Source organism: Cervus elaphus, chromosome 16 (assembly GCF_910594005.1).
Source record: "Cervus elaphus chromosome 16, mCerEla1.1, whole genome shotgun sequence".
Lineage (NCBI taxonomy): Eukaryota > Metazoa > Chordata > Mammalia > Artiodactyla > Cervidae > Cervus > Cervus elaphus.
In genome coordinates, this window is record NC_057830.1 from 33,947,078 (window position 1) to 33,960,649 (window position 13,572).

Sequence of the window (13,572 nt, forward strand, 5' to 3'; positions counted from 1 at the left end):
TAAACCATTTGGACACCTAACTTTGGTTGCAGCTTTATTTTCATTTTTTATTTTGTGGAGAAATTTGGCTATGATGAGATAACTGTGTTTTATTTTTTAACTGACTTAGTTCCTTTTGGTTGTGCTGGGTCTCCGCTGCCCCACTCAGGCTTCCTCTCGTCTCGACTACTAGAGTAGTCGGGGAGGGGGCTGCTCTCCCGCAGTGGTGCGGTGGCTTCTCTGGCTGCAGGGGGTGGGCTTCAGGGAACGGGATCTTCAGTAGTTGCGGTGCAGGGGCTTTGTTGCTCTGCAGCATGCGGGGTCTTCCCAGATCAAGGATCAAACCAGTGTCCCCTGCATTGTAAGGGGACTCTTAACCATTGGGCCACCAGGGAAGCCCCAGTAATTGTATTTTGCTGACTTGCTTTGCTGTGGTAGTGCTCTAACAATGTGGAAGTGTATTTTATTAATTTTAGTATCATTGCATGGTAATATGTTGCCACCTCATTTGATAAAATAATTCATCTTCTACTGTGCCTTAAAAGCAGGCAGGCATAGTCCCAGTTCTCCCCCTTTTCTTCTTGTTCTGACATAGTATGCACTGGTAATGAGAATCGAAATGAATAGAATAGAATAGGCATGCTACAGTGATTCATGGGGCACACGGTATAACTGAGTCACTGATGGTGGCTCACCCAACAGCTCTGTAGAGTGTGACAGTGCCACATGGCGCCTCTGTCCAGACTTGTTGGGGGAGCGTGACTGTGTCCCAACAAAATGTTATTTATGGAACTTGAAGTTTGAATTTCATACAGTTTTCACGTTTCACACAAAAAAATTTTTTTAACCATTTAAAAGTGTAAAAACCATTTTTAGCTCATGGGCTGTACAAAAACACGTCACTTGCCATATTTGCCCTGCAGACTAGGTTCATCTGCTGTCTTAGAATATCCTTGGTCTCTGGAATGTGGCAAGGGTGGGGGAGTAACGTAAATTGAAATAACATGAGAGAATAGGAAAAACAAAAATTACTAAAAACTGCAGAATTATAATAAACTAGAAAGTTAAGTGGGAAGAGTCAAATGCTTTGAGCCTGTTAAACTGCACTGAATGGAATAACAACAAGGGGAGTGAAAAAGTTTGAGAATATATTTGAGTTTGAGTATATCTAGTCTGCAAGTGAAAATGTGGATGTATGTTGAATAGATTAATTTCCAAAGAATATTGAATTCACATAAATTTAGTTATAGCTCTCCACAAAAAAAAAAAAAGAATAGTAGCAAGTATCTACATTTTGCAGATGGGGAAACTGAAGTATGAAGAAGGCCCCTTAATTTGGGGTTGAATTTATTGAGTGGCAGGATTCAGTGAAAATGTCACAGAGGCCTGAGTGAGAAGGCCTCCTTCTTTTTTAAGTGGGAACATACTGAGTGCTGAATATGATTCTAGTTAGCGATTCTGGAGGAAAAGTTGGCTCAGACATTTTCACTTAATGAGATTTTTCAGTGGTAAATTTTGCCTTACATTGACTTTTTCAGAACCCAGCCTTTCCATAAGATATGATTTTCCTGTAAATGCAACTAGAATCTTTAAAGTCAATAAACCCTCCTGTTGAGTATGTAGTTTTAGAGATCTTAGTTTTAAAATTTTTTTTAGTTCACTTGATAACTAATAGGTATGTTTGTCTAAAATTGCCAAAAGTATTGTGTTTTAAAACTTTCTTTTATTTATCTTTCCCTTGATAAAATGTCTTCTTTTTAAAAAAAACTTCCAGCTAGTATGTTCAATACACCAGGAATGCAGAGCTTGTTGCAGCAAATAACTGAAAACCCACAACTTATGCAAAACATGTTGTCGGCCCCCTACATGAGAAGCATGATGCAGTCACTCAGCCAGAACCCTGACCTTGCTGCACAGGTGAGCTTATCATTGTGAGCACTGTGGATCGAAATGGCCTAACCAAATCATTGTGATTTTGGCGCATTTATTTTGTGTGTTCTGCCTTAACACACTAGAGAAGCAAATTGCATCTCCCAATTTTTTGGACAGTTTGTTTCTTTACAGTAGATTAATACTTCATAATATAATTAAAACAGCTTCATTTCCTCTGTCCACTGGCTAGAAGGAAGTTCAGGTTTACTTTATATCTACATATGTTCATGTAGGAGAAGAATAGAAAAGTTTCTGATTGCTCTCCCTTTTGAAGCCTATTCTTCAAAATAGCGCTTCAGAAACAGTACTCTTTAGTGTAATGTAAATCTTGAAAGTGATTAAGAAGTGTTAATACATTTGAAAGACTTTTATTTATTAGATCACACAAATTCTGAGTGTTAGTCATGTTCAAAATGTCAGTTATAAAATAGCCTGAAATTGTTCAGTTATGGGCAGAGAGAATTGTGGGAACAGTATTCTCATTCTTTCCACTATAGATCTCTATCCAAAGTTAGTACACTGGTCCTTCATCAAGTAATTATTTTCTAACTTGTTTCAGAAGAGACCATAACTTAAAAAATGAGTGAATCTCAACCCTAGCTGAATGTTTAGGATAACTTTGGAAATTTTAAGATTAAAAAAACTGTTTTTTAGCCCCATTCTCAGACAGTTTGATATAACTGTATTGGATTTTTTTTTCCGAGTTCCCTAAGTGATTCTGATGTACCCATAAGTTAAGAACCATTGGGCTTGAAAACCCTTAGAGCATATGAACTAAACTTTGATTGTCTATAATTTATATTTGCTGTTTATTAAAAATGGTTTCTGTGGAATGTTGGGAATTTAAAATAGTTTCCTGTAATAGTATCTCTCCATTTCCAAAATTTTAAAAGCTCTTAAAGTTAAATCACTTTCTTCATTATATCAAATGAGATAGTTTTTACACTTCTAAAATCTGGAACCATGTTGATTCAAGTGTATAGCAGATATGTTTGAGTTAGCAACCCTCAGTAATAACTTCTATTCTCTTAAAATTTGTAAAATTGGAAATAAAGATGTTTTTAGATAAATTTTTATATACTTTTAATTTTTACATTGTAGGTTTACTTTATGAAATATTGTTTTATTCATTAGAAAATGATTTATTAGTATTAAATGCTTCAGCTCACTGTGATGATAGCACTTTAGTTTAAAATAAATGTGGAAAATATGTATCAGAGTGATCCTATTTGTATGGTTTTAAATACATATTTGCCTATTTAATAATCATTAAATGTGCATCTTGCTTTAAAATTTTGACTCTAACAAGCACATTCCCAGCCATTTAAACTAACAATTTTACATTTATAAAGTGACTTGAGCACTTTTGTATGTTGCTTGTTTTACTCTAAAGCAAAATGTTGAAACAAAAGTAAGCTAGATGTGAATTGGCTTTACAATATTGATAGATAATTGTTAGAAACATTTACAATGTACTGTGGTTACCAGTGTATTAAAGTTTGTAGTTTCTCTATTCTGATTTTCATTTTTAGGTATTCAAAAAAGTCTGATTGTAAAAACTGTTTATACAGTCAGGTAAGTTAGGAGAAAAATCTTAATCAAATGTGGTAACAATTTTCTGAGAAAGTATGAATCAGCTTAAGATGACACACTTTTTCAAATAACATGAATCCTAAAAGATAAATGTGATAACTTTATTGATTGGAGCCATTAAAGAAGCAGGTTTGTTGGCCTCAATTAGATTTTACTTTATTTACTGTGAACTTACTGGTCACTTTGAAATAAATGCCGTATATTCATAAAACTTGTCTGACTTCTTCCTATCTTATTTTGTTGAAATTAACTAAGTCTGCTTTGCAACAGTTGATAAACTGAGGGAGGGAGGGAGGAATTCTCTCTACTTTTAGCAATTAACATTAATTACTCTTACACACAGTTAATTATTAATACTTGAGGGCAGGAATCATCCTCCACACCACTCCCCCACCAGACTTTGGATGTGGCCTGGTAAATAGGCTATCAGTCAATCATTGTTAGTTGACTTTTCACTGTTTGGGGAAACTGATATAAAATTTGTCTCTTTTGAAGCTATGAGAATTTACTAGTTTCTGGTTATGCTATTGTGTATTGTAATCTTATTTTTAGGTATACAACACATTAATATTGGCGCTGACTTTGACTTTTTAACTCATTTAACTCATTAAACACCCATTTGAAGGTTAGGAGGCATGCCATTTTTTCCATCTCTGGTGGTAGTGAGGTGAAATCTAGAGGCTAATTTTCGTGTTCTCAAATGATTTACATGGTTTAGGTCTTATTAAAGCATTTTAATACTTTATCCCCAGAGATCTATCCGTTCTAGTCCTAGGCTGATTTTCACCTGGCAGCTCCATTTCTCTGGCAAGTTGGTTGCTGTTCTGCGGTGTTATTTTTCTGGACCTAATATTAGCTCTTTTGCAGTAGGCAGGTAAATATAGTGATTCCAGATCTGGATTTTCTCTGTGCTTGCCACTTGTGTGTTGAGGTGTCTGTGCAAGCCATGTATAGTTCCATGTATTGATGCTTACGTTTATTCTGTGAGTGTAGCAGAAAATGTATCTTCATCAATTCCAGTTACTCCCATTTTTCTTTCAAGGGCAAATATTCACCTTTACTGAAGGAAAAGCCTAAGAAAATGATTGCTTTTATTTTTTAGGATATCGCATGACATTATCATAATCACCATTCTCATTGAGAGAAAAGATGTCTCGTTTTTGTTTTTTCTGGAGATCCCTCTTGTGGACAGTATCTTCCCTTTTTTATTCATGTTCTACCTTCCTCCCTGTTAAGTGCCAGGTTAGGCACTGGGGGGGAAGATAGACTATTAAACAAGGTACATTACTTGTTTCAGATATTTCCAGTTAAAATTGTTTGAACACTTGCCCCATAGATGATGCTGAATAATCCCCTATTTGCTGGAAATCCTCAGCTTCAAGAACAAATGAGACAACAGCTCCCAACTTTCCTTCAACAAGTGAGTAAGAAAAAGATGCTAGCTGTCTTCGGTAATGATTTGCTTGAAAAAGTTTGATGGTAAACATTTTCCTTGCTTTTTCTCTGGCTGATAGCAAAATGTAGAATAGAGTCTGCTGTCAATTTGCAGAGAATTCAGCTTGATTTTTAATTGAGCCCCATTTCACTGCTCACCTTTTGCTTCTATTTTTAAAAATACAAATTCTGAGGAAAGGACCATTTGGTTTTTGCTTTTGAGGATTTTTAGGATTTTGAATGCTTTGTTAATATCATAAACCATTTCCTTTCACTTTACTAACTTTGAAGTGCTTCATTGTGTCATGTTATGCTTTATGGTTTAACTAATCTTGAGTAACAGGAAGAGAGCCACCCTTTATGTGTTTGGTTTCTTCATAATGTTTTAATTCCTCTAAATTAATAGAATGCCTGTTCTCCAAGGGGTAGATCTCATTCCTCAAACTTGGAATTAGCAAGATTAAAATTGTCAGTCTTGTCATACAAGGAAGTTATTTTAATTAAAAAGTACTTGAGATTGCCATGGTATGTTACTATTTAAAAAGAAAAGAGGAGTCAGTCTTGGTGTTTTGAAACTGGTAATTCTAGGGAGGGCTTTTAAATATTACCCAAATGATCCTCTGACCTATAAACCATTATCTAAGGTTAGTCAGTGTCCTTGGTTTATTGTAATGATGTAGGCCTATCTTTTTTTGGTTAGTCAGGTGGCATATATTTGGAAGTAGTGAAGCTGAACCAACACGTGTTAACTTCAACTTTGGAACTATTGTCTTAGAGTGTATCTGATTGGTAAAATTGTTCCATCAGCAACAGATTAACACTTGGTCAAGGAGGAATATGTGGCTTTCACCATATTACCATGTGATATAAACTGTGCATTTGGAGGTCATCTCTTAGAAACAACTCTTTTTATCTGTTGGAAAACGAGGAACAACTATGGCTTCCAGAGGAGCTCCTGATTGTGTTTCTTTTTTTTTTTTTTTTCTGATTGTGTTTCATTATGAAAAATGGTTTTCACAATGGACTTGGGAGGAGGTCAAGTGACGATTCGCACATGAGATTGCTGCCAAAGGGGAGGTGCTTGTGTTTATATTGGGAAAGAAATTATGGATTACCAGGGTCTAGGAGTAAGGTTTTAGATTTTCTCAAGAAGCATAGCAAAGAAAACATTTTCATTTTACCTTCACTAATTTTAATTCCCTCATAACCACTGGTTTTCTTTCTTCCTTAGATGCAGAATCCTGATACGTTATCGGCAATGTCAAACCCTCGAGCAATGCAGGCCTTGTTACAGATTCAGCAGGGTTTACAGACCTTAGCAACTGAAGCCCCCGGCCTCATCCCAGGGTAGGCTTCTTTGGGAAAGACTGTGAACGTGCACAGTGCTTATTTTCTCTGAGAATTTTAGATTTAATGGCCATTCTTCTTTTGAGTTGAGATTGTAAGAGAGTTTTCAAAGTTAAAAATGCTTCTTTTAAGAAGATAACTTAGCTAACATTCTGTTGAATTGTAACTAATTTGCCATTAGCCAGCCTGGTCTGTCCTCTTATTTTTAGGAGTTTAGATTTACTAACAGTTGGTGCTTTCTCTAGGTTTACTCCTGGCCTGGGGGCATTAGGAAGTACTGGAGGCTCTTCAGGAACCAATGGCTCTACTTCTGCATCTAGCGAAAACCCAAGTCCCACAGTTGGAACCACCGAATCTGGACACCAGCAGTTTATCCAACAAATGCTGCAGGCTCTTGCTGGAGTGAATCCTCAGGTAATGATTCTTTTCTGCTCTTCTTAATGGTAGAAGTTTCAAAAAAGTAAAGAAAGTGGTCATCTTTGGGGGCTTAGCTTGTAATGAAAAGTTTGTTCTTAATTATATTGATTCTAAAAAATAGGCATTATAATTATTAACTTTGGTACTATATTAGACATTAAAGGAAATGTTACAGTTGTAGGGAAGAAATGCTCTGCTGTAATTTTGGAAATTGCTTTTTAAAATGCATTCTTTTTTGGAGTCCATGTTAGAAAACTGTTTGAAATAGATTATATTTTATAAAAGTTTGTCAGGGAGGAATAGAAATTGATTATTCCACATACCTCGTGAACAGCTGTATTCTATCTGCTCTTTGTATTTTGGCTTGAAAGTTGTAAGTACTTCACCCCACTTGCTACTGCTTCCTATGGTAACTTGTGTTACACGTATATACCTCACAAATATGGCTAAAAAAATGTGGACTCCTAATGTTCTCGCATCTAGAATCATTTATTTACTAAGAATATGCCAATTTTACAGATGATTGCAAATTCAAACCTGTTACAGTAGATTGTGCTCGAACTACTACGTGGTGAAAATACAGCATAGTTTTTTATTTTAAGCCTTTTTAAATACAATAAACAGGTCAGAGTTTTATCTTACATGAGGATTTGTATTCCTGATAACTAGCATGACTTGCTGACTCAGTAAATGTTCTTTGAATTAATAGGAAAAAGCAATTTTAGGTATTGGGCAGAATTGTTATCTAACTTGAACAATCTATAGGCCTCACCATTATCATGTTGCCCAGAATTGAGTGATCATTTATGTATTTCTGTAGTATATCATTTCTGAAAAGGAGATGCAGCTGAAAAAATGAGGAGTATAGTAAGTACATCTGAAACTGAAACTTTTTTCTGAAGACTTGACTGGCTGATACAGAAATTAAAGACATTCTAAGCCTCATTAGATTAGAACTTTAGAATTTTATACATGAGGACACTGGCTTTTACAATTACCCAATTGGTTGATAGCTCCAAAATTTTTTTTTAATTATTTTTTTAATAATAAGAATATTTTATTTTTCCATTATTTATATATTTTTAGTTTCTTGAATTTTTTAATTGGAGGATAATTGCTTTACAATGTTGTGTTGGTTTCTGTTGTACAACAGTATGAATCAGTGATAATTGTATGTATATCCCCTCCCTCTTGGGCCTCCCTCCCACCTGTCTAAGTTGTACCAGAACACCAGGCTGGGCTCCCTATGTTGAATATGTTTCAAGAGAGGCCAGTGCTTTTATATCACTTGATAGATTAGCAAATGTTAAAAAGCAATTAAAATTTTAAAAGATTATTTAGGTGCAACATGGACTGATTTTCCTTAGAGCTTTGGTTTGTTTGTTTTTGTTTAACAGCTACAGAATCCAGAAGTTAGATTTCAGCAGCAACTGGAACAGCTCAGTGCAATGGGATTTTTGAACCGTGAAGCAAACTTGCAAGCGCTAATAGCCACAGGAGGTGATATCAATGCGGCTATTGAAAGGTTACTGGGCTCTCAGCCATCATAGCAGCATTTCTGTATCTTGAAAAAAATGTAATTTATTTTTGATAACGGCTCTTAAATCTTTAAAATACCCGCTTTATTTCATTTTGACTCTTGGAATTCTGTGCTGTTATAAACAAACCCAATATATGATACATTTTAAGGTGGAGTGCAGTAAGATGTGTGGGTTTCACTGTGTTTGTTTGTTTTTTGTTTTCCTGGAACAGTGGGAATCAATGCTTTTTCATTTAAGGCTACTGCATGCGTCAAACACTTATGCATTTATTGTAATTTTTAAAAAACATATCACCTTTTATAGTTGGGTGAACAGATTTTTGTCCTGCATCTGTCCAGTTTATTTGCTTTTTAAACATTAGTCTCTGGTAGTAATTTATGTAGAATAAAAGCATTAAAAAGAAGCAAATCATTTGCGCTTTATAATTTGTGATACAACATTGCTTATCGTGACTTTGGCATGTATTTTTGCAAACAAAAATGCTGTAAGATTTATACTACTGACAATTTTTGCTTTATTTGTATACAGTGTATGTATGCACATTTGGGACACATCTCTAGAAACATACTACAGTAGATCATCTGAGCAAAACATCTGTAATGGGAAAAATAAAGATAAGGAAATACTTCAAAGCGGAGTATTTCTTAATTTGTGTAGAATCTTACAGCATCTTTGATAAACATCTCAGCAAAAGTACTGGTTAGTGAGGCTTGTTGAAAATACAGTAGAAAAACTGATTCTGGTTGTCTCTTTAAAAAGGACGTATTAATTGTACAGACAAGATGATGTAACATTGTCTCAGCATTCACGGATTGACTGTAAATTACCTTAATCTTTGTGCAGACTGAAGGAGCACTGTAGTATAACCCCAAAGTGCATTTGCCTAGGACTTTCAGCTTCTCCCATAGGTAGTTTAACAGGCATTACAATTCGTAATTGAAATGTTGCTTTCACTGAAAGTGTCTTGATGTTTCAGTTATTTTTAATCGCCATATAAAAATAGAACTATCTTCTGGGTTTATCAGTTTTCTCATGCACAGGCAATACACGAATTTAAAATGATTTGTGAGCCACTTGTTTCTGAAGTGTTTTGGTAGTTCTATTAAGAAATAGTTAAATATTGTGCTTTTCAGAGCCTGAGAGAAGGGGAATTTTGGGGGTGGGGTGGGGTTCTGTCCTGGATTGGGCCAGCCTAAATAATACTGGCAACCAAGATTCTGTTAGGATTTCTGTGCATATAGTGTAGTAAAGAAGTATCATTCAGGGGTGAAAACAAAGAGCCGTTTTAACAATGTTGAGTACATTTGGCTGTTCTACAGCTTTTTTCTTCCCTCCCCAAGGAAATTCTGTTTGCCTAACTCTCAAACTATTGGGGTGGTACATTCCTTTAGGACCAATTAAAACCTAACTTCGGGGTCAGTAACATATTTAGCTGACTCTGGTTCAGTATTCTCTTAGGTCATTATATTCTCTCATGTACAGTTAAGGGAAATTAAAATGTTAAAGTAACTAAAATTAATTCAGACCAGTAAAATCAAGGGAAAATACAAGTTGAATTCCATTACTTCTGTCAGTTGCTTGCTATTAAAAAAGGTAAAGAGGCAGGTTGCCCACCATTTCGTGCACTGTTGTGACACTGTCCCCTGGAATAAAACAGGTACAAAGGTTAATTAAGATGGAGGCATGACTAAGAGGAACTTGTCAAGGACGATCGTTGTGTGTGTCTGCTCTCTCTGCCTTATGCCTCAGTATGGTTTTAAAACTTTTGTACTAGCGATTGGTGGTATACAGTGTGGGGTAGTGTCATAACCAGTTTGACAATTTATTAATCACAAAATAACAATAAATCTCTAGCTTTTACACTTGTTTGTCTTGCCTTTTTTGTAGAAAGAAAAAGATGTCTTCAATTTACTTTCGGTAATCATGTCTTTTAAAGACTGCTGGAATTGATTGACCCCCAGATTTTCCTACACTTGAGATTATTTTTCATTAATTTTTTGTTTCCTCAGTTAAATTATGTGTGTATATACTATATTGTGCGTTAGAAAGAGAACCAACTGGGACATCAGGTAACTTGGGCCTTTGCTTACTCTTTTTGGTTCTTGACTAGTTATTTGGAGTCGGCATCATGACTGAAAGTGGTGGTGAGGCCTATGTGGCACACTCGCCTAGGTGATTCTTAAGAACCTTTTAGTTGTCACCCTGGTGTGATTTTTTTGTTGCTGTTTGTTTCTGATATGTTCATCTTAGAGGTGAATATCTTTTAAGGAGTTGAAGATACTTAAAATTCTCCAAAGCCTTAAAAACAAATAAAAAAACAAAAAAAAAACACTCCTAAAATACTGTAGACTTAAATTGTTCTTATATTGGGTTGAGTGATGAAAATAACATTTCAGGATTTTATTTCCCAAGTGGAATACTTGTGATCCTACACAAATTTTAGCAAGTGAGATAAATGACAGCTGGCCTCTGTGTATTCAAAATTGGTGTTTCAGACTTGGCCTAAATGTAATCATGAAAGGAGTTTTTTTGTTTGAGAAACATTATTACTATGTTAATTTAGTAGAAAAATTACAAAATAGGACAGATAAAAAATGTTACTAATATTAGTGATAAAAGTGAAGCTGGAGCACATGTCTGTCCTTGTGCAAAACAAGTTTATGTTGTTAAGGCAGAGAAATACGTGCATATCATACTTCCTCTCTTAACATTAAACATGTTAATTAAGTCAATAAGTCCTACATTAAGGAAATATAATACAACTTTGTCCTATTCTCTGCTGTCCTTTTCACTTAACTGTTGTTCTCGGTAGATCCAGTGAAAACACACTTGGGGAAAATTACACTTAGCAAATGTCTGCTTCTCTAGTATTGCACATGGTATTCTCTCCTTTGGACTTTCATCTGTCTTCTTTGGCTTATGTAAAGCCTACTGTGCCTCTGGGATCAGTTTTGTAGTTTTCCTAAACTTGGCTAACCAGTTGATATACTCTGAAATGTTAACTGCTGCATTCTGCTTCTCTCATTCACTTACAATTTGGAGGATTTTTGTTTGTTTTTCTGCTCTGAAATCTTCTTGGCAGTTACTTAAGTAACATGAAGTGGTTCTCCTCAACTTCTTTGTATCTTTCCTCTAGGAAACCATATGCAACCATTTTGCTTCAGAAAGTGAACATTTATTGAACATCTGTTGAGTAACAGGTTCTTTTCTAGTTGCTCAAAGCATAGGAGTAAATAAAGCAAAGTTCTATCTATATGGGGTTTACACAGTGGAATGTAGGGAAACAGTAAACAAAACATATATATGGCCTGCTAGGTAGTGACAAGTGCTTTGGTGAAAAACTAAGATTAAGGAGACGAATTCAGGAAGAAGGTATTTTATTTTATGTAGGGTAGTCAGAAAAGGCCTCACTGAAAAGGTGACATTTAACTAGAGACTTGAGGAATATCTGGGAGGGTGAATAGCTTTTCAGGAAGAGAGGCAGCTAATGAAAATGTGCTGTAATGTGAATGTTCTGAATGTGTTTCTAGAACCCAGGCAGTTCAGTGTGACGGTCAAGGTGAGCTAGGGAGAAAGTAGTGTAGGGATTGATTGGAGAGATGGGGACAGGTTAAGTAGTAAATTCTTGTGTCCCATTCCTAGAGTTTCTGATTTGCTAGTCCTAGGCTTGGAGGAGAATTTTCATTTCTAACAAGTTCCCAGGTAAGAACCACTGAACCAGGGTGGAAGCAGAGAGACTGTTAGGATTTCAGAGTTAATACCAGCTTGGGTTGGACTGGTAGCAGTGGAGGTAGTAAGAAATTATAGTCAAATTGTAGTAAGAAATTGGGGTATGTTTTGAAGGCAGAGCCAGTAGGTTTTACTGATGAATAAAAGTGTGAGAGTTGAGAACAAGAGAGATGCCAAGCAAGGTGAGCAGGGTACATATGGGTTGGGGTGTATGTCAGAAGTCTAGTTTTGATGTGTTAAGTGAGATGTACTTGATTAGATATATAATTGGAGATAATGAGAAGGCAGCGTGAGGAGAGGTTCAGGCTACAGACAAGTTATACAGCCACCAGTGTATATCAGCTCACTTCAGTTCAGTTCCGTCGCTCAGTCGTGTCCGACTCTTTGTGACCCCATGAATCACAGCACGCCAGGCCTCCCTGTCCATCACCAACTCCCGGAGTTTACTCAAACTCATGTCCATCGAGTCGGTGATGCCATCCAGCCATCTCATCCTCTGTCATGCCCTTCTCCTCCTGCCCCCAATCCCTCCCAGCATCAGGGTCTTTTCTGATGAGTCAATTCTTCACACGAGGTGGCCAAAGTACTGGAGTCTCAGCTTCAGCATCAGTCCTTCCAATGAACACCCAGGACTGATGTCCTTTAGGATGGACTGGTTGGATCTCCTTGCAGTCCAAGGGACTCTCAGGAGTCTTCTTCAACACCAGAGTTCAAAAGCATCAATTTTTCTATAGTGTTTAAAGCCAAGGATGAGGTCTGTGGTTCTCAACCAGAAACGACAAAGGGGGGCTTTTGACAATGTCTAGAGAGACCTTTTTGACATCATAGTTAAGGCTACTATTGGCATGTGATGAGTAGAGGTTAAGGACACCACTGAATGTTCTCTGATGCACAGAGCGGCCTCCCACAACAGAGATATCTGGTCTCAAAATGTGAATCGTGCCAAGGTTGAGAAATCCTGACTATATGAATTTTAGAGTGTGTTGATAAACACACTTTGGGAAGATATGAGTCCTGGTTTGCTGTTAACTTCACCTCAGAGCGATGAGAGTAAACCAGCAAAAGATGTGAACAGGCGGGTGGGCTGAGAGCACGTGGAGAGTGTTTCACAGGAGAAAGATGGTGAAGAAGTGTTGAATGCTGTTGCCTTTAAGTACCCATCATGGATTGACTATTAACCTATGGATTTAGTAAAGGGAAGGACCTCTATGACTGTAATAGGGGTTTTAAAGTGTGATTAGGGTAAAATTCTGATTAGAATGAACCTGGAAAATATCAGGATACACAGAATTTTGAAGTAAAGAGAATCCAGAGAAATGGGGGACAGTAGCTGAGTTGAGGGAAGTGATGGCAGTGTAGAGGAAGTTTGCCTTTTGTGTTCTGTTACGATGGGAAGTTTTGTGTGTGTGTGTGTGTGTGTAAGGGGACTCGATTTTGGAGGAGAATATGGAGTAATTGTTTTCTACCAAAAACTATAAAGAAAAAGTAGTTAACCATCACCTTTGATCCCTAGAATGAATTTGACTGATAGATCTAGATAAGCACACAGACACATTTGTTGGATGGGCTAAAGTGCGAGGGAGAGGATTTCTCTGTCTTT

The 13,572-nt window shown here is 36.4% G+C and overlaps 1 protein-coding gene across 2 annotated transcripts in view; it reads left to right on the forward strand.

The window, feature by feature from the left end:
• Positions 1–10,103, forward strand: part of UBQLN1 (ubiquilin 1) — a 54,717-nt gene extending 44,614 nt beyond the window's left edge. The window contains exons 7-11 of one of the 2 annotated variants that reach the window (XM_043870681.1): positions 1,754–1,896; positions 4,841–4,924; positions 6,170–6,285; positions 6,531–6,699; positions 8,100–10,103. In XM_043870681.1, the coding sequence (XP_043726616.1) occupies positions 1,754–1,896; positions 4,841–4,924; positions 6,170–6,285; positions 6,531–6,699; positions 8,100–8,252 (665 nt within the window). In that variant the 3' untranslated portion in view covers positions 8,253–10,103. The remainder of the gene's footprint in view (positions 1–1,753; positions 1,897–4,840; positions 4,925–6,169; positions 6,286–6,530; positions 6,700–8,099) is intronic. The other variant, XM_043870682.1, reaches the window with a different exon arrangement.
• Positions 10,104–13,572: the final 3,469 nt, after the last annotated feature.